The 24,462-nt window shown below is 43.7% G+C and overlaps 1 protein-coding gene across 2 annotated transcripts; it reads left to right on the top strand.

Annotated features, from left to right (window-relative positions):
* The first annotated feature begins 1,975 nt into the window (after positions 1–1,975).
* TICAM2 (TIR domain containing adaptor molecule 2) lies at positions 1,976–21,382 on the top strand. Of its 2 annotated transcripts, XM_088477700.1 has the most exons (3): positions 1,976–2,132; positions 19,501–19,602; positions 20,022–21,382. In XM_088477700.1, exon 3 carries the CDS (start codon positions 20,061–20,063, stop codon positions 20,718–20,720), a length of 660 nt encoding a protein of 219 aa, XP_088333826.1. In that variant the 5' UTR covers positions 1,976–2,132; positions 19,501–19,602; positions 20,022–20,060; the 3' UTR covers positions 20,721–21,382. The 2 variants fall into 2 exon arrangements, with proteins under 2 accessions (XP_088333826.1, XP_088333827.1); XM_088477701.1 differs by lacking the exon at positions 19,501–19,602.
* Positions 21,383–24,462: the final 3,080 nt, after the last annotated feature.

Below are 24,462 nucleotides of genomic sequence, written 5' to 3'. Positions count from 1 at the left end.
TGTAAGGGATTCTCAACAATGTGTTAAATATTAACATTTTATTTATGATATGTTAATTTGTCCAATTACATTTAAGCCCCTGACTGCGTATAAAAATGTTGCAATTCCTAAATGTTTGCACTTTAATATGATATTTTTGTTCAACTCCTTGGGCCGTATTCAATTAGCAGCAAAATGTCGGAATCCACGAAAAAGTATCGCAGATGACGTCATTTTGCCGTATTCAATTGCAAAGACTTTTCGCGTACGCGGAAAGTCAATGCAATGTAATAGGCTAAAAAGTTTTGCCTATGAATATCAGGCGGAAAAAAGTGCAGAATTGCGGTTTTGAGGTGCAAAGGTGCGGAAACCACTCTGCACACTTGGGACAGCCCCCCAGAGGATAACTGCGTCAAAAAATCCCTTAAAAAAGTGAGGAATACCCCAAAAAAAGACAATGAAAATGGAGGCAAAAAAGTTCAAAGAGGGGGTACACACTTAAAAATTAGCGAAATAGATTCTTGGGGGTCCCCAAGTATGGGACAGGTGTTTTTTGGATTGCGGGATCCTTGCAACAGGTGCATTTTTCAAGTTTTTTAAAACTTCACTTTAGGGAAAAACACTGCTTAATGCCATTCTTCACCACTTGTGCAAAGACACTAATTAGAAGAAATTGACACACCTTAGGAAACCCGAACAGCTTTATTAGGGTTATTCGGGGGCATCTACATTGATCCCCAATGTTAGTGCATTTTTGGGGGGGTGTCAGGCTGATTTCCCCGTTTTTGAGAGCACTTTCCGCCTGTTAGAGTTTCACTGGGTTCCGTTTTCGCGTCTTTTGGAATTGAATACGGCGAATAGCGGGGGCACGCCCGATAAGTTTCCACGGCCAAACACGTGATGTAGGCGAAAACTAGATTCCGCTGGCGGTGGCGAAATTACCGTGGCTAATTGAATACGGGCCCTTGAGTTCAAGCTGAATGTCTGCACTTTAATTGCATCTCCATTGTTTAATTTCAAATCCATTGTGGGTGTGTACAGAGCCAAAATTATGAAAATTGTTTTAGTATGCAAATATATATGCACCTAACTGTATGTAGATAGATAAATGCAGTGGTTTGCAAAAGTATTCAATCCCCTAAAACATCTGTATTACATACATGTTCCAAACCGTATTATTGTGAACCAGTTCATTATTTGCAGAGTTGTTTTTTCAATAAAATAAAAACTGAACAATTCTACTTGCATAAGTATTCCATCCTGTGGTTTGGAAGCTCACACAGATGAAATATATTGCCCTAACAATTTGCTTTAAATTACCCTCTACCAGAGAATCATTACTAAAGGTCACCTTTAAAAGACCCCCTATTTTAAATAACGCTAGTCATATACTGAATCTGAGGGGAAGCTGTGAAAATAAGGACCAGATCATTCTAAGAAAGTGAAAGCTAAAGTTATAGAGCTGATAAAAAATACCATGCATAAGACATTTTCTACAGTACTAAGGCAGTATTCCATTACCTAGCAGTCCTCTGTTACACCAGAAGGTGGCAGCATAGCCACATATGTATACATATATTTTTGTTATATTTGTTATTATTCTTTTAAAACACGCTGCTATCATTGATAACAGAAAATTAAAAAGGTTAAAAACAGTGTATACAACTATATGTGTCTTTAAAAATCTAGCTAAGACAGAGGTTCCCAAACACGGTCCTCAAGGCTCACCAACAGTTCAGGTTTTAGAGATATCCATATTTGACAACAAGTGACTTAATTAGTACCTCAATCAATTTGATTTAACCACCTGTGCTCAACCATGGATATCTCTAAAACCTGAACTGTTGAGGAGTCTTGAGGACTGTGTTTGGGAACCTCTGAGCTAAGAGCAAAATTAAGAATAAGAAACCTTAAACGTAATGCCACATCAGTACGCTTCCTGTTCCTCATTGTGGTCACATGATGTAAGTGGAAATGCCATTAGTGTGACATTTCTAAGTATCATGACTATTTCTCTATACGTACTCCTTTGTTATATTCCAATGATACTCTTCTTGTTCCCATTTACTGTGTATCTATGAGAGTTTGGGACGCCTGTGGTGCCTTGCCTTAATGAAGCTGTAATCTATTTACAGGGAGCTACAGAACTGCAGGTGAGTGGCAGAGAGAAGTATGTACTCAGTCTTCTGTAATATGTTCTGTATAGCCAGTAACTTCAGACTGATTTGTATGTGTATGTACTGTGTGGTACATTATTTAGCATTATTTCATGGACAGCACTACAGTATATGATATAATTGTAGCCATGCTAATGTAATTATTGTTATTTTATACTTGAGAAATGATTGGACTAGTAGATCAAACTTTTGTCAGTTTTGGCAAATCAGAACATACTGTACAAAGAAATGATCACCATATTATCAGTTACATTTATGTAGAGAACTGCTAAATCGGGTGGCAGTCGGGAAGCCGACGGACGTAATCCCGACCGCCAGCTTCCCGACTGTCTAATCCCGGCAAGGGTCTAAAGACAGGCGTCAAAATCACGACGTCTGTCATTAGACAAACGCCTGGAGACAGACTCCAGGCATCCCGATCGAAGGGACGCTGGGCACCGAGCAGTGGGGGGAGGGTTAGGTTTAGGGTTCCCGGGGGGGACTTAGGTTTAGGCACCCCCGCCGGAGGTTAGGGTTAGGCTAGGGGAAGGGGGGGTTAGGGTTAGGCACCCCCCCGGGGGACTTAGGTTTAGGCAGCGGGGAAGGGGAGGTTAGGTTTAGGCACAGAGGGGGGTTAGGGTTAGGCACTGGGGGGGAGGTTAGGGTTAGGCACCCCTAAGGGAGGGTTAGGGTGTAGAATTAGGTTAGCAAATACTTACCTTAGGACGATCGGGATTTTCACTGCTACCAGGATGCTGCTGTCGGGATTCAAACCGCCGGCCATGCGTCCGGCGGTAAATGATACCGATTCCGTTAAATCAGACTAGTATGCCCTGTCATGTTTCTGGGAACTGGCTATTTTTGCAGTATGACTTCATTACCTTTTTATATCAGACTTTCTTTCCATACATACTCATAAATATACTGAAAGCAGAGTCTCTAATAGGGATGGCCATCAGTGAGGTGTCACCATTGGTGATAACCATTGATGTACAATAACCATCTATGGTGAACCAGTGATAGTTTGCACCACTCGATGTCCACCACTGCCGGGTACTCGGCAGGCCGAGGGCCAATCAAGAATTGGGGGCGAGGCTTAGCGGGCCACCAGAGGGCGGGACTAAGCATGTCTGGAGCAAAAGAAAACCCATCGGGTTCCATTTTGCCATCTGCCATCGATGGCAAAACCATCAGTAGGAAACCATGATGTATGTTAACTATCGATGGTCGATAGTCATCCCTAGTCTCTAACTACAAGGTATATACATAGCTGTGACAGGATGATCCTATCATTCTTTAGTATATAATGCACAGACTAGAAAGCCTATATTGGCTTTTAGATGCAAACCCCTAAAAAATTAAGCCTAACTACAGCTTTGTACGGGTTGGGTACGCATATGTCCTCCACAGCAACTCCCCGTGATCTCCTAATGTCAGGTCACCCTCCTCACTAGACATACAGGTTGAGTTTCCCAGCTTCACTAAGCAGCTTGTCTCAGGCTAGAAGCACTATTGGTCCCAGCATGCCCAACCCACACAGGTTGGGTTTCCCAGCTTCACTAAGCAGCTTGTCTCAGGCTAGAAGCACTATTGGTCCCAGCATGCCTGTTAATGTATTAATGTCTGCAGCTCTACATGACTCTCACTAGTCTCCCACTCAGGACTCTGGTCAGCATTTTCTAGACTCCAACTCTAACGTTCCTTGCTGTCATTGCTTGGGTCAACTTACAGTGGGCAACCACTAGATAAGGTTAAGCCTATGGCCATGGGCTTGATCCTGTCCTTGACATGGACACTAGTCTTACAGGAACAGGTTTCCTCTATCGTTCAGGATAAGACCTCTCTGTGACCCTTTAAACCCTTTCGGACATAAACAAAAGAGCCCCATAGGCATTTTTAAATTGTCCAATTATCTTTCAATCCTGAACTAAAGGTATTAATCTTAATCACACTTACGGGCTGCAGTACACTAAATATCACAGAGTCTAAAGGGGTTTTACACAATGAAAGTGATTTAATTTATTTACAGTAAGTCAGTGGTGTAACTAGGGGGGATCGAGTGAGGCACGTGCCCTGGGCGCTGTTGGACCGGGAGATGGGGGGTTGGGTGGGTGGGGCACACTGGGTGCCATCCAGGTCAGTGTGGTCCACGGCACTACACTGTCTACACACTAAAACAATCACACAGCCGGTACATTTGTTTTAGCTGCCAATAAGAGTCAGACAGACTCTTAGTGGCTGCTGCACCCAGGGCTGGCGAGGAAGGGGGGGGCATGCCGGGTGCCGTCCAGGTCAGTGTGGTCCACGGCACTACACCATCTACACACTAAAACAAAAACACCGGAGGTATGTGTGCTTTAGCTGCCAATAAGAGTCAGACAGACTCTTATTGGCTGCTGCACTCAGGGCTGGCGCCTGGCTGGAGCTCACTCCTGAGCTCCGCCTTCTGGGTCACCGCAGTGGGTGAAGGGAGAGATGTCATGACATCTCTCCCATAGTGCCGAGTGGGAGGAGCGGGGATTCTGGTAAGTATAGTTTTGTGTTCTGTGTGTCTGTGTTTTATGTGTAAGCGGCACTACCACTGGGGAGACTGTGCAAGGGGCACTATTTGGGGAATTGTACAAAGGGCACTACTGGGGGCACTGTACAAGGTACACTATGGGGGGCACAGCATTAGGGACACTATTAAAAGGGCACTGCATAAGGGGCACTAGTGGGGGCACTGTATATGGGGCACTACTGGGCGCACAGTACAAGGGGCACTACTACAGGAGACACTGCATAAGGAGCACTACTACTGGGGGCACTACTACTATGGGCATTGCATAAGGGGCACTGATGCTGGGGGCATTGTATAAGGGGCACTATTACAGTGGGCATTGCATAATGGGCACTACTACTCGGGGCATTGCATAAGGGGCACTACTGTGCATATGGAATGGAAACCAATGTTCCCATAGTGATGTTGACATGCCCCCTTTTCCTGTAGCCACGCCCTTGTGGCATGTGGCCATGCCCACTTTTGTGGCATGCGCACACAGTGGGGGGGCGCCATTTTTAATCTCTCCCTGGACGCCAAAGACCCTAGCTATGCCACTGAAGAAAGTACATCTCACCTGTCTATAAGTGCCCTCACCATTAGTACATTTCCAAACAAGAGTTTAATCAAGAGAATCAAAGTATAATTACAGTAGATTAGAAAAACAGGCTACTGACAAGTGTTATTATCCTCTGGATGCTGTCACCTATGAATTTGTCTAAAAGAAGAGTATAGCCAGCTGCATTTGGATGGTGGTAATATTAGCTCAGTTTTTAAAACATTGAGTTTATTATGGCGAGAAGATATCAAAGTTAAAATGGCAAAAACACATTCAGTAATGTGGGCTAACAAAGATGAAGAAAGATCCATAAAGGATAGATACATTTGGATTTCACTTGTATAGAGATGACACTGAAATCCAAAGGAGCTTAGTAGGACTGAACCTTGTGGTACTCTAAATGATAAAGGAAGCAGTGGTGGATCCAGAGAAACAAACACTGAAAAAGCAATTTGATAAGTAGGATAAGTTTGTTTATATTATGAATTGGATCTTTTGGAAGGGAGTATTGCCTATCTTATTAACTACAGTAGCATTGATAAACAGATAAGTGTGTTAGAAAAACATGATTAGATAATTGCTAGTGATGAAATATTACATTTGGGTGTTGAAAACATGGCTTCTTTTAAGTAGCTGTGTGAAGTTTAGACCTAGTTGACAGCCAGAAGCATAAAACTCTACATCGCACTAAAGAATATAATCAAACTCTAAAACAAGAAGTAAATATTCACATTAAATATGATATAATATCACATGCACATATGAATTTGTTACAAGATATGAAAAATGTATATTACATATTTTGGTAAGTGAGTATTCTGTTACATATTAAGGGGTCTATGTACTAATAATCACAGACCAGCTGCGATTATTACCTACCTAACTCGCCGGGGATATTTTAATTTTTAATAAAACTATCCCCACTATGTACAATGGGGAACTTGCTGGGTCAGTGGTTGCGGTAACTGCTGTCCCCGCGAGTTATTTCCCATGGGGGAAGCTGACACTGCGCATGCACACAGCATCAGCTTCCGGAACTGGCCGGGGGCTGCGGGGGAGAGATCAAGAAATCTCTCTCCTGCACCTGGAGCCTCCATATGCTTATAGTAGTTTACACCATCTGTAAACTACCGGGGCTAAACTCCAAAAAGCTTCACTTTTTGGAGTTTAGTATATAGGGGTCAGATTGTAGATCCCATTGATAATAATGAGGACTGCGATCTGCAGCGCTAATTAGGACTTTGCCAAAGATTTCTGTGAAATCTCCAGCATTGTGTTTTAGTACATAGGAACAATACATAAAATTAGGTAGAAACTGCAGTTTCTGCATAATATTATGTAAATAATGGCTTGATACATAGGCCCCTAAATGACTACAAATTAGTTGTTTGCTCAGGTGTAAAATGCTGGGCAAATGTATCCAATATTAAAAAAAATAATAGAAATCTTCTAATGTAGTAAATTATGTTTCCTCTTTGCAGAAGAGCTTGATTTTCCTGTATTGTTTCATGGAAAGTATTCACAATATACAGTCAGGTGCATAAATATTGGGACATTGACAGAATTTTCATATTTTGGCCTCTATTCACCACCACAATGGCTTTGAAATGAAACAAACAAGATGTGCTTTAACTGCAGACTTTCAGATTTAATTTGAGGGTAATTACATCCAAATCAGGTGAACAGTGTAGGAATTACAACGGTTTCTATTTGTGCCTCCCACTTTTTAAGGGGACAAAAGTAATGGGACAAACTAAACAATCCTAAATTTAACTTTCACTTTTTAATACTTTGTTGCAAATCCTTTGCAGGCAATTACAGCCTGAAGTCTGGAACGCATAGACATCATCAGACGCTGGGTTTCATCCCTGGTAATGCTCTGCCAGGCCTCTACTGCAAATGTCTTCAGTTCCTGCTTGTTCTTGGGGCATTTTCCCTTCAGTTTTGTCTTCATCAAGTGAAATGCATGCTCAATCGGATTCAGGTCAGGGGATTGACTTGGCCATTGCATAACATTCCACTTTTTAGCCTTAAAAACTCTTTGGTTGCTCTTGCAGTATGCTTCGGGTCATTGTCCATCTGCACTGTGAAGCGCCGTCCAATGAGTTCTGAAGCATTTGACTGAATATGAGCATATAATATTGCCCGAAACACTTCAGAATTCATTCTGCTGCTTTTGTCAGCAGTCACATCATCAATAAATACAAGGGAACCAGTTCCATTGGCAGCCATACATGCCCATGCCATGACACTGCCATCACCATGCTTCACTGATGAGGTGGTATGTTTTGGATCATGAACAGTTCCTTTCCTTCTCCATACTCTTCTCTTCCCATCACTCTGGTACAAGTTGATCTTTGTCTCATCTGTCCATAGGATGTTGTTCCAGAACTGTAATGGCTTTTTTAGATGTTATTTGGGAAACTCTAATCTAGTCTTCCTGTTTTTGTGGCTCACCAATGGTTTACATCTTGATGTGAACCCTCTATATTCACTCTTGTGAAGTCTTCTCTTGATTGTTGACTTTGACACATATACACCTACCTCCTGGTGAGTGTTCTTGATTTGGCCAACTGTTGTGAAGGGGTTTTTCTTCACCAGGGAAATAATTATTCTGTCATCCACCACAGTTGCTTTCCGTGGTCTTCCGGGTCTTTTGGTGTTGCTGATCTCTCCGGTGCGTTCTTTTTACGAATGTTCCAAACAGTTGATTTGGCCACACTATCTCTCTGATGGGTTTGTTTTGATTTTTCAGCCTAATGATGGCTTGCTTCACTGACAGGGACAGCTCTTTGGATCTCATATTGACAGTCGACAGCAACTGATTCCAAATGCAAGTGTCACACCTAGAATCAACTCCAGACCTTTTACCTGCTTAATTGATAATGAAATAACGAGGGAATAGGCCACACCTGTCCATGAAATAGCTTTTGAGTTGATAGTCCCATTACTTTTGGCCCCTTAAAAAGTGGGAGGCACATATAGAAACCGTTGTAATTCCTACACAGTTCACCTGATTTGGATGTAATTACCCTCAAATTAAATCTGAAAGTCTGCAGTTAAACCACATCTTGTTTGTTTCATTTCAAAGCCATTGTGGTGGTGAATAGAGGCCAAAATATAAAAATTCTGTCAATGTCCCAATATTTATGCACCTGACTGTATGACATTCAAAGTTGCAATGCAAAGTATGGTGTTATTGTTTACTTGCTGGGATACGCGGCGTTGCCCAGGTTGAAGACTGTACCCTGAAGTACACCTGCAGTCTTCATTTTTTTAATATTGTCCTCGCCTATAACCTGGATAACTATGGAAATTAGGAGTAAATGACAGTGCACGTAGGCGTATTCTCATACCGTTTGGAATGGGGTGTATCTGGAGCAGACTGACTTACAGAACAGAAATCCAGATAGCTTCCAAAATCACTTGAGTTTCAGACATCACTGCAGAACAGAGGGGGTGATTCAGCTGCTGTCGGATATGCTATCGCAGCTGCTAACACGTTAGCAGCTGCAATACCTGTAATATGGCAACCAAGAATATGTAGACATGTATTTAGGTCGACATGGTTAAATGGTCGACACATTCAAATGGTCAACATTTAACATGTTGAGATAACATTTTTGACTTTTATTGTTATTTTATTCTAACCCTAAACACCTCTAAACATAACCCCAAACCTAAGCCTAACCCTAAACCTAACCCTCACCCAAAAAATCATCAAAAAAACATGTCACAATTTAGTGTCAACATGATAAACATGTTAAATGTTGACAGTTTGAGTGTGTCAACAATTTAACCATGTCGACCTAAATACATGTCTACATATTGGTGGTCTACCTAATGACCATATCGACATTTTGACTGTTGACATTCAGAATGTGTCGACCTTCCAAATGTTGACCTTTTTTTTTTTTTACTGTTGACCAATCGACCAGATATGTACAAAATCTTATTACTGTTAAATGCCATATATTTTAGCAGAAATGACTGAAATTGATGACAATTTACATACAGATACCATGAAAATATGGTCTATGATTGCTTTCAGAGAAAAACCCAATCATTTTATTCTACAAATATATTATGTACTTTTAAATTACATAAAGGTTAAGTTTATGAGAAGGCATAACAAATCTAGCAGCATGAGTCAATGGAGCAGACTTTAATTATAATTTATAGCACTAAGTATAGGTTATACATAAGACTATAGATACTGCTTTTATTTATAGACTGTTACATAACCAGTGTCTTCCTTAGAGTACAGTGTGCTATGTTATATGTTTATACAGAAAGGTTTTGTAATATCCATTAACTTACGGACACATGACAAAGGAACAACAGCTGTGGAATGTTACTTTTTGTTACTTTTTGTTTTTTAAATGACAAATAGACAATCATGGGTCTGATGCTTAGTTGGACGCTATACTGATATTCCATGCCCCACGCATGTGTCCTGATTTTGTACATACAGAGTCACCGTACAGATTTGGAAGTACGGAATCAGAAATATAAGGGGCATTGCTGGACGCTGGCTGGGAGGTAACGGGGGTGGCTAAAAGATTAACATATATCCTGCTTCTGGGAGTGTTACAGGCTCAACCACTTACAGAGGAGGCCATACTAAGACAGAGGAACTGCAACTGCCATAAGGCAAGTGCAAGTTTCAAGTGTGCGAATGAAAGACACACCAAGCGGCATTGCAGCGTCTACGGATGCTGGCGGGAACATCTCAGACCTTGCACATTCGTATGTACTGTATATCACTTTCTGAGAAGCTCAAACTACCTTTTATGGGGACCCTCGTAAAGTCCAGTGGTCCGATTGACTGCGCTTTTGATGCAGGAAGGATCAATCCCAGATGACAGTATAGGATCCTCAACCGCCTAGTGTGAAAGTGACATAGGGTCTGATTCAGGGGTAGATGCTAATGCAGACTTGGCTGCGTCTCCTTGCAGAGTGGCAGTGACAATAATATGCAAATACTAGATGGTCTGCCTCCTGTGTACTAGCGTGCGCCGCAATGTGGAAGCCCTGAGATGCCCACTTTCAATGTCTGTGCACTCTGTTCTAAACGCTTCACCATCAGCACAGCATCGAGTTCACCATTGACACTTGCACCAGCCTATGGCAGGTGCAGTGTCTCCTCCTGAACTTCATCTAAACATGGCCTTTGTGGCTGTGGCTGTGCGTCTGGGAAACGCATCCGCTTTCACTGACGCGCCCGTGATACTGCCAAAATGCGTCCATGCGACAAATTTCTTTGCGTTGGCTTCAGGCCACCTCCCAGTCACATCACACCAGTACCATATGCAACAGCACATTGGTGCATACACACAGGGTAACGCATACACCGTAAGGGTTTTTAGAATATTTTGCACATGCACAGTAGCAAAAAATTGCTAAACTGCGCAGACATCAACATTGCGTGTACCCGTGATTCAGGCCCATAAGGTCAGAGCCAACATTTGAATACAAATGATAAAAATTTGGATGAATTTCACACCCATCTTTATAGATGTGAGCACAGAGCATCAGAAATGCAAATTATGTGTCAGGTTGCGGCCTAGGATCGGCTGTTACTCACCTCAGTGCTGGCTTCCCCTGATCTCTAGATCGGTCAAACGCCAGGTGCGGCAGCGAGTGACGTGCTGAGGATTATACCTGGGGTCTGCTAGGAGATCCATGTACTTGCTCCGTGATGGTTTCTGCAGTTACCATCATGGACGCAGCCATGACAGTCTGTTTTCACCTGACTAACCCTCTACCCAATGGTAGCATTGGTTGTGGTCAGCTGACAGTGTTCTCCAATGGACTGCTACCTTAGGGTATTTAACCGGGCTCTGAACAACAGGAAGTTGCCTGTACAACGTTGTTACCTCCAGTGTAAACTTGCTTTTGCAGCATTCCAGGTTCCAAGCTCCTTTCCTTCTAGTGACTTGCTCCTAGTGTTTTCCATGGTGTGTGTAGTCAGAACGTCTTCTGAGTACAATCTATTAAGAGTCATCCTCTGTGCTAGCTCCGCGGCTGAATCCTCAGCGTGTGTACTGAGTTCATCATCATCTCGTGATACCATTCTCCTGTGCTGCGTCTGGGAGCCTGATTCAGACCCGCTCGTGAGCACATAGCGCTCGCAAGCGGGTCGGTGGTCTCCGACTGCGCATGCGCCGCCAACCGGCATGCGCAAGACCCGTACTGCGATGGCAGCTGCATCGCAATGGATCTTGCTACAAGACGGGGCAGCTGTCGATGTTGATTGACAGCTCGCCCAGTTTTGTAGGCGGGGAAGTGGGGTGGCTGCACAAACGCAGGCGTCGCCTCGTGATGTCAGTAGTGGACTTCCAGCTCTATTAGAGCAGGAAGTCCACTCGGAATTGCAAGAGCTGTGACCCTACCACAGGGTCTCCTCACAAGCCCGATGGTCGCGATAATCGTGACCATAGCCAGGCCGCCCGCAAAAGCTGTGGGTGGTCACCCATAGTTTAGCGAGTGGCCTGGAGGCCGAAAAAAACAAAACAAAAGCCCCCTCCCTGATTCAGAGCGAGCGCTCGCAAACAGCGAGCGCCTCTGAATCAGGCCCTGAGGCCACAGTGTGTGTACTGAGTTCATCATTCAACTACCATCTCGTGATACCATTCTCCTGTGCTGCGTCTTAGGCCACAGTGTGTGTACTTAGTACATCATTCAAGTACCATCTTGTGATACCATTCTCCTGTGTCAGTGCTGCGTCTAAAGCCACAGTGTGTGTACTTAGTATATCATCTCCTGTGCCAGTATTGTGACTGAAACCACTAAGTGTGTTCTCTGTCCATCACTTCAGTTCAAACCTCCAATATCTTTCTCCTGTGCTTGCCATATACCTGACCAAAAGGCCGCGACCTGCCTACTGGGTGCAGCTTAAGGCCAAATACCGCTTGGAGTGGTCACTGAACCCAGTAGGTTAGACTCCGTGTCTTTGGTCAGGTCTCGCCAACATCCGGTACTGGTGGATGAGGAAGATACTAATCCAGGCCCCTCACCTTCTGTTCCCTCCTAAACCTGGGTCCACGTCTTCTAATCTCGTGGCGGAGAATCATTTTAGCCAGAGCGTCACATTACGTTTTCTGGTAAAGCTATAGGTGAGTTTAAAACTTCTAGTAATGGTGCTCAGGACCCATTCTGCACATTCTTTCAGGTCTGCTACCTTGTTGGTGGGGATTTTGTTTTGAGTGTGGTTTGTGTTACACATCGTGGTCTTAGCACAACTTATCATGTCCAGCAGTGCAATCTCACAGTCATCTGTGCATACCTTGGTCGTATGCGGCATTGCTAAGTACTGTGTCACAAATTGTAACCAAACCTTTCGGCTGCATGGGCGCGGCCATATAAAATTCTGTCATGTGATTCTCTCAGTGCAACCGGATTTGGATGCAACAACGATGCTAAAATATGTTAATGCCACAGGATCCGTCTTGTGTGATTCGCTGCTGCAGCATGGGATCACTCTGCATGAACATCTGAGTAAACTACAGGTTACTCAGGATAACCGGTATTTACAGGCAGCTGAAGCCAGTGAAGCTGCATACTAGGACGTAGCTTCACTGGCTTCAGCCACACTCAAAAAACGGGGCCGTCATGCTCCCGTTTTCTGGAATGCTGTCTGCCACTGCCCCCAAACAGCTGCAACCTGTCAAACAGGCTGCAACGTCCGGGCACTGCACATGCTCAGTACAGATTCTGCACATGTGCAGATCTTCAATCATCAGGTTTGCGTACAACTGTAAATCAGCCCTTATATTACACACTAAATGTCACTATATATATATATATATATATATATATATATATTATAATATATATATGGCATCGGCCAGGTGGCTGTATGGTGCTACTTTTACTGGCTCCGATTCAGCCTGCAGACAAGTTGCCCTCTAGTCTCCATCCATTTGGAAACGGGACCCAGCAACCAAGATATCTATGCTCCATCACTGACAGCATAAAGTGTGCTGTTGTTTTGCTCACTCGTCATTTGCATTTGCGAGCTGGTCCTAGAAGTCTTGGGAAGTATTCTGGATGTCTGTGGTCCCATGTTTTGCAGGAGAATCACTGATATTTATCTCAAATATATGTGATCTTGATTGGCCAATTTGCCCACAGGATTGGTATATGGCTAAGGGCCTGATTAAGCAGGGATCGGTATTCTGCTAATACGAATGCAACAGCGGTGATATGCAAATAATTGCATTTGCATTGCGATCGCAGCCTAACATAAGGACGCCCATGTCCCCTTACTCACATCATTATAATTTAGCAACATGGCAAAATAATATGTAACATTGTGTAACATCGGACCCTTACGTACAGTTAAGAAAGGTCAGACCTCACTCAGGAATTGCTAACTTCAGCACACGCTATGAGGCCTCAGGCTGAATATTGTATTTACTCTACATGTATGGTATTTACTCTCACACTGGGAGGTGTCAATCACTCTGCGATGGGTCTGTGTAGCCGTTGTGATCGCAGTCCCAATCGCAGTGGCCAGTTCGCGCACACGCACTGTGATGTATACCCATACGCAGTAAGCAAAAATTGTCCGATTGCATGCTTATTAGCAACTGCGATCCTTGCTGACTCAGGCCATAAGACAGAGGCTTGTACTGTATGTAAGGGTGGAGATCCTAACCTAGATCGTCCCATACCAGCCCATGCTAAGCTGAATGCCTGTAGAGCAATCCTCAGTGTCACATAATACAGTATAAGCTGTGGTCTGCTAATTACTCTACATGTTTGTTATGGTATTTGAAATAGCATAGGGAGTTTATCTAATTAAGATAGGAACACTGGAAAATAGCATAGGGCAGATGGATTCTAAAATATAATTTAGTTGTAAAGTATTTCTTAGTAATTCCCCCTGTATAGTATGGTTGTTCCCTGATCGGGAAAATGTCAGCACATGGTATTGGCTTGCACATAATATTGAGTTTTAAAACTTAAAGCAATTATTTTTCTCTAGAGTATAAATATTAAATCAAATAATCACTCATAGGCTGCACCTGTTATTTAATTGCATGTTAGGAAAATATGTAGACTGTAGCAACAGGAGAATTTCCGTTTGTTTTTTCAGCAGAGATCTATAAAAATATTGTTTTATATAGCAGCTATTACACACACTTCTCTATCAAAATCAGAGCAATATTATTTGGTTTGTTTAGTTTTATACATCTAAATGATGGATAATAATAATAATAATAATAATAATAATAATAATAATAATAATAATAATAATAATAACATTTAGTGAGCAGCAACTGTTTATGATACATTCATTTTTCCAGAAGTACATCTAAAATGTCACTTTACATGGGTAATGCTAGACATAATAAGTGCAGAGATAATATTTTTACTGTTTTATTACCTGTGCTGCATGTACAGACTCTGATGTAAGTATAGCTGAGATTCCACCATGTTAAATCTGCATTAACATATGAGAGCCATGGCCTGTAGTTTGCAAGTATCGGATATAGACAGTGTGGATTTAGTCTTTGCATGTCATGTTAGTTGGCTGCAGGATACATGTGTTACAGGCTGTGGTGCAGTCATATAGCCAGATCTGGGATAATCTAGTGCCTCAAGGGCCTCAGGAGTGGTTCCTGGGTCTAGATTGTGAAGACATTACCTCCAGATTGGGTAGAGGACACAATAGCTGACATGGAAGTTGTAATACCTGTTGTAGTAGGCCTTGATTATAATCATGAGTCTTCAAAGGCTAGTGCAGACAACCTCCCAGCAGCGGTAGTGTGTCAGATGCTTGGGATCCCCCAGCATCTCACTGGACTTGATTCCAGCAGGGTGTGACACCTGGCAGTGTGGGATGGCAGTCTGGGCTCCAGTGGTATTGGACATAATGGTGAAGCATTGAGACCTAAGACGGCAGGAAGCAAGGTCCTGAATCACACAGAGAAGGAGTGCCAGCAAATTGACTGGGGATCTGGCAAGTAGCTGGAGGATGCCATCAGGGCACCTGGTGAGACGGGCATCAAGGATCCCATGCAATTTAGTCTACTACTGCAGAGGAGGGACACAGGCAGCCACAGAATGTGCCACAGGAAGTGAGCTACACAGCGCTTACTACCTGTTTATTTCCATATTATAAAGAGAACATTTAATCATTCAGATCAGTGCCTGCCCCATTGGAAGTAGTACTTTGTCTAAATTCCTTGTCACACATACACACTAAGGTGCACTTCATTTCCAAGACCTTAAGCCCACCTATCCTTATGTTCCCCATATTGCCCTACTCAGAGTGAAAGTCCAGATGTGTGCAGGTGTGTGTATGAAAGAAGGTACTGCTCATGTATACCATAATACCACATGAGTATAGCAAAACATGCTAGACATTGCTGCTATAATGAACCAAGTCCCACAAGCTATACAGTCTTGCCTACTCTTCTGAAATGTCCAAAAGACTCACAAATTTGGGGGAGTTTTCCAGGCAAATAGACAACCCCCCTGGATGCGTCCCACTTCTCTAATGAGGTGGACAGGATGGGGCCTTGATGACGCTTTAAATCGTATAATTGTGTCCCTAAATCATGGCATTATGCAACGGGTGTGGGGGAACTGCAATTACACTATTACTGTGCCACGCAACTTACCCGGACCTCCCCACACAGAGATGTCCTGGAGGGCACCATTAAAAAGTAGGTAAGTTTGAGCTATACCATGCTGGATTCTACCACACTAAGCTATATTTAATAATAAAATACTTTCACTGAGCTCTTTACTATAAAATCATTCTCAACTGATGAATACACTAGAAATATGTTTACTAAATTAGGTCCTGCTGAAACATGTCCAATAAGCTATCTGACCTGTGTAAATTATACTTACTCTCCTGGAACATCTGGAAGACTCACAAATTTTAGAGTAGGTGGTCCTCCCCCATTCCAACCCTATCCTATTGAATTGGGCAGGACGGGGAGCATACTCGCAATTCGAGGGTCCATGGGAATGGAGTAGGCCAATATTATGTGAGTTTATGAGAATCGCCCCATTTTGGCCCCGACTCCTCTTCAAATACTCATCATTTTCAGCAATATGTGGTGGAGGAGGCATCGTGATGAGAGATGCTCAGCCCCGCCATCAGCAGCAATCAGTTGCAGAAATGACAAATCGGTAAGTATGATATCAATGTGTTCTAATGAACACAAATGAAGCTAATTAAAAAAAGGTTTTTGCTTATTTTGTCATTAAAGGGGTTGTCCAGGGGTTAAAGTGGGCCAGAACATGGAGGGACTGCCTTATGTCCCTTCTATTTGGAGACGGAACCAGTTCCGTCTCATCCGACCCAGCTCATAATAAATAATTCTACACTGTTAAAATAGCCTTTAATATAACCTTAATGTAACCTTTTGCTCGTTTAAGTACTGAACAATCGCTACTTTCATTTACTGTCTATATGGTTGCCATGACAAATTCTCTTACACAAACACAGCTAAACAATCCTAAGAAAACAATATTTATTTATTTTATTAGATGTAGATATTTCCAGCACTTTTTATTTTTTTACCCCAAAAATTACATGTCATTATTGGCCAAATGAAGCTAATTAAAAAAATGTTTTTGCTCATTTTGTCATTAAGGGGGGTGTCCAGGGGTTAAAGTGGGCCGGAACATAGAGGAACTGCGTTATGTCACTTCTAGTTGGAGACGGAACCAGTTCCGTCTCCTCCAACCCAGCTCAGCCGGCACCGCAGGGATCCCGCTGAGATTTTGTGACCAGCAGGTATCCGGCTCCCTCTCCGCATAGCCAGCAGCAGCCGGAGGCTGGAGCTCACCCCTGAGCTCCGGCTCCCATAGTGTGCATGATGTCTCTCCCATAGTTCAGAGGAGCAGCTAGGCAGACCGAAGACAGCGGACGCAGGAGCGGGGCTTAAGGTAAGTATTTTTTTTATGTGTCAGTGGCTTCACTATAGAGGGCATAACTTCTGGCGGCATTACTCAGCGGGCATTACTATTGGGAGCACTACTACTACAGGGGGCATTACTACAGGGGGCACTACTACAGGAGGCATTACTACTGGGAGAATTACTTCTACAGGGGGCATTACTACAGGGGGCACCACTCATGGGGGCACTGAATAAGGGGCACCACTACTGGGGGCATTGCATAAGGGGCACTACCACTACTGGGGGCACTGCATAAGGTGCACCACTAATGGAGTCACTGAATAAGGGACACTACCACTACTGGGGGCACTACATAAAGGGCACTGTATAGGGGGCACCACGCCTGGGGGCACTGCGTAAGGGGCACTACCACTACTGTGGGCTCTGCATAAGGGGCACCACTACTGGGGGCACTGAATAAGGGGCATTGCATAAGGGGCACCACTATGGGGGGCACTGCATAAGCAGCACTACTACCACTACTGGGGGAACTGCATAAGGGGCACCACTACTTGGGGCATTGCATAAGGGGCACCACTACAATGGGCATTGCATAAGGGGCACTACTGCTGTGGGCATTATGGGTAAGGGGCACTACTGCGGTGGGCATTGTATAAAGGGGCACTACTACTGTGGGCACTGTGTATAAGGGACACAAATGTGGGCATTGTGTAAAAGGGGCACTGCTGAGTGTCATACATGAGTTAGGGACACTACTATGTGGTGTGTCCCTTTTTTTTCAAAAGCACCGAGGGCGGGGGGGGGGGGGGGGTGAGTTCCACCACTACTCTAGGACCACTTTAGGCACTGGGGGGTCCTAGTGGTTCTGAACCAAGTCGTGACCTTTTTTTAGCAAAAGTAAGGGTTTTGCACAACTTGCAGTATAACTGCTCAGGAGGTGGTGATAACTTATTGCGACTTTATGCTATGCAGAATTTACACCTGCGAAAAGTCGCAGCTAATTGGTTTGTGCAATAAGCATTTTGGACGAAAATTTAGCGCAGGTGAAAACTTTTCGCCAAAATGCAGCTTATTGAATTCCCTCAAATCTGGGCAATGCTGCATCATACGCATCTCAGTCACATCTCTACTTGCAGCTGGAGGGACTTCACTTGGTGGTAACGGTGTTCTTACATAAGCTAAGCTCAGAGAGGTCATGTAGACAGAATTGCGGACTGTGCAGAGTTATGCATAATTACATCTGTTACCAGACGGATCTTTTGCACCAAGGTTAGGGCTGCTGAAAATGCACATTGAAACCAAATGTACAAATAGGGGAAGCTTTGCTTCATACGGGGTGAATATGCGCATTTAGGCACTGATTCAGAGCCGCTCGCTCTGAATGTGGGAGGTTTTTTTTATCCTCTGGACGCTCGCAAAGCTGTGGGAGACCACCCACAGCTTGTGTGAGCGGCCAGGAGACCGTCGCGATTATCGCGACCATCGGGCTTGCAACGAGACCCTGGGGTAGGGTCTAGCTTCCGCAAGCCCGAGTGGACTTCCTGCTCTAATAGAGCAGGAAGTCCACTACTGACATCAGTAGTGATGTCAGTCAGCCCTCCTACAAACGCCAGGCATTCCTAAGGGGATGCCTGCGTTTGTCCGGCCACCCCCCCTACCCACCCACAAAACAGGGCGAGCTATCAATCAACATTGACAGCCTCCCCGTCTTGTTGCGAGCCCCATAGCGACTGAACTTCAGTCGCTCAGCGGGACTCGCGCACGCCAGACACGGCGCGTGCGCTGTGGGCAACCATCGGGCCGCTTGCGAGCGGCTCTGAATTGGGCCCTTAGTTCCATATATACGCTTTCCGTGAGCAATTATGGCCAACTACTGGTCAACACTGCATTGGTTCCTTTATATATTATGCAGATATACAACTTTAATAGTGCCTTTTAACAAGTGCATAATAGGGCTCAAATAAATCAGTGTTGGGTTAATGCATTAAAGGTGCCCATTCACTAGACAATTTATGTGAGCGATTGAACGATAGTGATATCGTTATCGTTCAATTGTTCATAAATCGCTTGCAAATCGTTTGTAAAAATGTCTTAAACAACCAGCGATGCGCATGCCCGCTGGTTGTTTAGGCATCTATTATCGTGCAAACATGCTGGACAATCTGATGATAATGTCAGGTTCAGCATGTTTGTAGATGATTGATGACCCTGCACTGAATGACTGCTTGTTCAGTGTAGGCTCATCACAGACTGACAAACGACTGCACGATTACAATGTAATTATCGTGCAGTCGTTTTCATGTCTGCTAGTGGATGGGCACCTTAAGTTTTTTTTTTACTTTGTTACATATATCTATCTTTTGGAAACCCCACTCTAGAAACCTTACATGTGCCCCTGGGCAGCAGTAGAGCCTGTACAGCATTCTTCATCAGACATCAATGTATCTGGACTGCAGCCTCGTCAGCCAGCCAGAAAAGGGGTAAGAGTTATTAGTTATATTTACAAAGTCAAGTTTGGAAAGTGGGTATTAGTGGGTGGTAGAATTAAGTTTTGCCTTGGGCACAGAGAAGCCTTGTATCTGCTCTGATTCTCTCTGCAACGTTATAGCAATGCAGCATATACAAACTATTCTTAGAGTTGGTTATCTGCTCATTTCTATTATACTGTAGTTGTTCATAGTAGTGAGGGGAAACCATCTTCTCAAACTGATTTGATACATGTAAACTGATATCTCCAGCACAAAAATAGATTGATTTGAATCCTTATTTTTGCAACAGAAGGCATGAAAAAAATTCATAACACAGTTGCACATAATTAGTGGAGATTAATTAAAAAGTTTTTGTATGGACTTCAGTTTTACGGCTAGGATGCAAATAACCAATTTTATTTGTATTTCAGTATTCCACCTTTCATTGCTAGCAACTGCAAGTGATATGTATGAGTGTTATGGGAAATAGAAGTCCACAAAGAAAACCTCCCCCAATGACTTGTGAAGGAGATAAACAGCAAAGCATTATTAAAGTAGAACCTACCCACTCTAATGCAGTTAGTAAATGCTCTCCAGAGGATATGGCAACTGCAACACAAACAGAGGACATCAATGAGGAAAGAAATGAGAATGTGTTTTATAAATTTGTCATTTTGCATGCAGAAACTGATATACTAGAGGCAACAAGAGTGAAGAACATGCTGCAAGACAAGTTCTGCATTAAGCCAGGACTCATATTTGGAGAAATGCCGGCAGGTCAGCAGATTCTGAATAACCTGGATAATGCAGTGAATGGTTCAGCCTGGACTATTCTATTACTGACAGAAAACTTCCTCAGGGAGACCTGGTGCGAGTTTCAGTCCCATGCGACATTGATTAATTCCATTCACATGTATCATAAACATAACACTGTGATTCCTTTAAGACCAAAAGACAATAACCTGCCAAGAGAGAAGACGCCCCTTCCACTGAATCTCATTAACGCTTTGGAAGAAGGAAAACCTGAATTCACAAAGCAAGTGGAGAAAACCTTTCAGGAGGCCCTGTATCAGAAACAATATGCAATATGGAGGGCTGAGAAAGACAGTGGGGAACAGCGGGGACAGTGACGTGTGCAAATGTTCAGTTTTCTCAGGGCAATGCTCTATCAAATCTTTATTTTTTATGAAAAGAATGTGTGTTTATGAGTCTGTATATAGTTTAGCATATCATGTAATATGTGCATATACAAATGTCTAAACCATCTGCACTACAAACCAATTTTAAAACAAACTTTTGCATTGCTGAGCTGGGTGATTCCACTTTTCAAACAATGAGATGTTCTATGACACAGGTTCTCAAACTCAGTCCTCAGGACCCCAAATAGTGCATGTTCCCACAGAATGACAAGTGAAATAACCTACCCTCCAACATGACCCCTTCCACACGGTACAAAATACTCTGCTCCTGGACTTCTCACCTAAATAATGGTTGCAGACACCTGTGTTGAACTAGCTAATAGATGAGACAAGTGTCTGCAATCATCAATTAAGAAGGAAGTCCAGAGCAGAACAATTTGTACCGGATGTAAGGGGTCATGTTGGATGGTCTGAAATAATAGCTCCACCTGTGGATATTTTTTTAAATCTGTCAGTGAGTAATAATTACACCTGTGCGCCTGCTGGGTGACCTGGAAAACATGAACTTTTTGAGGTCTTGAACACCGAGTTTGTGAACCACTGTTCTATGATATCACTGTACAAATGTAGTGATGGCAATAGTAAAAACTTGACACCACTAAAAGAGCAAAAGAAAATCTTTTATATCTGTCCAATTCCCCATGATCACATTTCTGCTGGGTAACTGTTATTCATACTTAGGGGCTAATGCAGAATTTAATGAGCGTTGGCCATATTTGTTCCTGTATTGTGTGACTGGGGAGCAGGAAGGAGCCGAATAGATAGGCCGAGGGCTGATTCAGGCAGCACATGTAATAGAATGGCTGGTTCCTGGTGAGGGGACAGCCACCAGGATGGAAACCAATGCCATCACTTAATTAAAACAGAAATAATCCTTAAGTAGCCCAATAGCTGACTGGCCCATCGGGAAGATTCCTGAAGGGTATTATGGCCAATCCGCTCCTGTTTACAGTAAATTACCTTTTACAGTCTACAGATCTTCTGACCTGCAGTAACTGGGAATACCCAGTTCATAGTTTACCACCCATCTGTTAGAAAGCCACCAGATTAAACTGTTGTTGTTGTTTTTTTTTTGCGTTATCCATCCCAAAACATAATCCAAGTATTGTTGCAAATTAAATTTTATTAAGTAGATGTTGAGATATGATCAGGGCGGTATTAAAGCTTGTGAGGGCCCCGGGGCAACTAAATTGCGGGGGCCCCCTTCTAGCCACATCGTACATCACATCGTACATCAGCAAAAAGATATGTGTGCCATATCGTACAGGATCGGTCAAATTCTTTCTGCAAAACCATTTGATCTACGATGACGATACTCGACGCCGGGGACGCACATGGGCATCATTATCATGTATGAAAACCACTTTTTATACGATTGGTCGTTACAATCCATCAAAAACGGCCATATCTTGTAAAAAATTGTGCCGTGAATGGGGGCCTTTACTCAACCCTAACCCCAAACCTCATCCTAATCATCACCCTAATACCCTAACCTCTAACCCAAATAACTAATACAACCCTAATGCCCTAAACCTAATACCATAACCCCTAAACTAACCCTAATACCCTAACCCAACTCTAACCCCTAAACATACCCTAATACCCTAATCCAATTCTAACTTCTAATACCAAAACCCTAAAAGGGCAGCCTGGATGGGACATGTGATTCTTATCTTCCATCAAATTTTATGTTTGTATGCAAGACAACTTCCACAAAACTCACTGCAATCACTGTATACCTTTCTTCTTATACTGTGACAGAGTGCCCCCCAACCTCCCTTCCCCCTTACCCATGGGACACTGTGTGCCCAGGTGGGACAGCGGGACAGTGCGCAAAAGCGGGACTGTCTAGCAGAAATCGGGATTGTTGGCAGGTATGCTTTTATAGCTAGGGTGCTCAAGCTCTGAAGCGTGATTCATGCGGGGACTGCTGTATTGACTCCTGCCCACGGTAAGCTTCTCCGATTTCTGCCGCGGTCTCTATTTATACATATGACATCCATATCTAATGCGTTAAACTGCAGAATTCTGTCATTTTCTGAAGATTTACCAGATTTTTCTGTCTGATACATCCTACCCAGAACTATCTCTGTACTTTTCTCTCTTCCCTGGGATGGGTTCTTATCATAGCCACTGCCTTGGTAAGAGGATTTTAATAAATTGACAATAAAAATAATTTTCTGAAGAAGCAAAAGTTTAATGGGCCCCTTTGCCACCAATGATAAACAGACCACAAATGCCTTAGTGCATGGTCAATATTTTTCAGGCATAAGTTGTCTAAAGGGCGATATAAGCCAAAGAACACATGCTTTTGAAGAGAGGAGCTGCACTATATTTTTAGCTGAGCAGAAATAGTCATCGGCTCCTGCTTGCTAGTGCAAGCCTGGTGAGCAAAGCAGAAAAACAAAACACTAACTGCCAAGCAACCAGCTGAACATGAGCTGAACATTGGGCGCTGTGACAAACATAGCAGATTAGCCAGGGAAGATATTGCCAAGAATCTGCAGACCTCACGTGTTATGGTTTCAAAATTGAACAAATCAGCAACAAAATGAAATTGCTTTTATGTGATATTAGCAAATTCAGCGTGTTGTGGAATAAGGGACTGATGCAGAGGTGGACGCTATAGAACAAGCCAATGTGTCTTTGTATGCTGCGGCTGTGCATAATTACGCTAAAACCAAGTGAGTAAAAAGACGCCCACTGCCGGCTTCTCTGATCCACTTCTGCGTCCGTGAACATTGGACATCTGAGTAACCCTCCGGCATACCTCCCAACATGACCCTCTCCAGGAGGGACACAATGCTCTGGTTCTGGACTTCCCTGGTAATTTATGATTGGTGGAGGCTCCAGAGGGGAGGCTGCAGTACAGTCCAATATTCAAATAGGTGAGTCACACCAACTGCCAGTGAGTCCCAGCCAGTGATGTTTGGCAGCGTGTGAAATGACAGTTGGTGTGTCTCCCCTATTTGAATTTTGAACTGTGCTGCAGCCCCACCTCTTACCAGGGAAGTCCAGGACCAGAGCATTGTGTCCCTCCTGGAGAGGGTCATGTTGGGAGGTATGCTCCGGTGACTCAGGATGTCCAGTGTAATCACACAGCCGGGGCCAGTGAAGCTGCATCCTAGGATGTAGCCACGGGGTATGGCACACCCAAATACAGGGAGACATGCCCTGTTTTCTGTAATGCTGCCCGTTGCGGCCCTGAAACGTCAGCAGCATGTCAATCATGCTGCGCCTTTTGGGCCACTGCGAGCGATACTGCAAACTGCATCCAGTGATCTGCAAGTGCGCAGTGCAGCCCTTGCACACGTGCAGATTCACAACAATCGGACATCTGTGAAAATAACCAAAATAGAGTCCATCCCTGAATCAGCCCCCAAGTCCACAGATGAGGGACTGCTGGCATTCTTGCTCTGTGTTACTTTGTAAAGCAGGGTCTGAATCTTGTGTGCTCTTGAAGTGAGAGTGCTAATATATGAAATTGTTATAAGTCCATTGCTTAGAGTTGCGATGAGCACCAGTTCAGAAAGCAGCCTGTCGGTATAAAGTTCTCATTAGATTAAGCTTCAGGGGAGGCAGTGGCCTCACAATGGGGGTGTGGCAGGGCGCGGGCCTCAGGAGGGGCTCGGAGGGGTGACACTCCTCAGTGACAGGAGCTGGTTGCTGCAGT

Source organism: Taudactylus pleione, unplaced genomic scaffold (assembly GCF_031769625.1).
Source record: "Taudactylus pleione unplaced genomic scaffold, aTauple2 ptg000202l, whole genome shotgun sequence".
NCBI lineage: Eukaryota > Metazoa > Chordata > Amphibia > Anura > Myobatrachidae > Taudactylus > Taudactylus pleione.
This window is presented reverse-complemented; position numbering and strand designations above follow the sequence as displayed.

Coding starts and splice junctions, on each gene's coding strand:
- TICAM2 (XM_088477701.1), top strand. CDS start 20,061: ATGAGTGTTATGGGAAATAGAAGTCCACAAAGAAAACCTCCCCCAATG.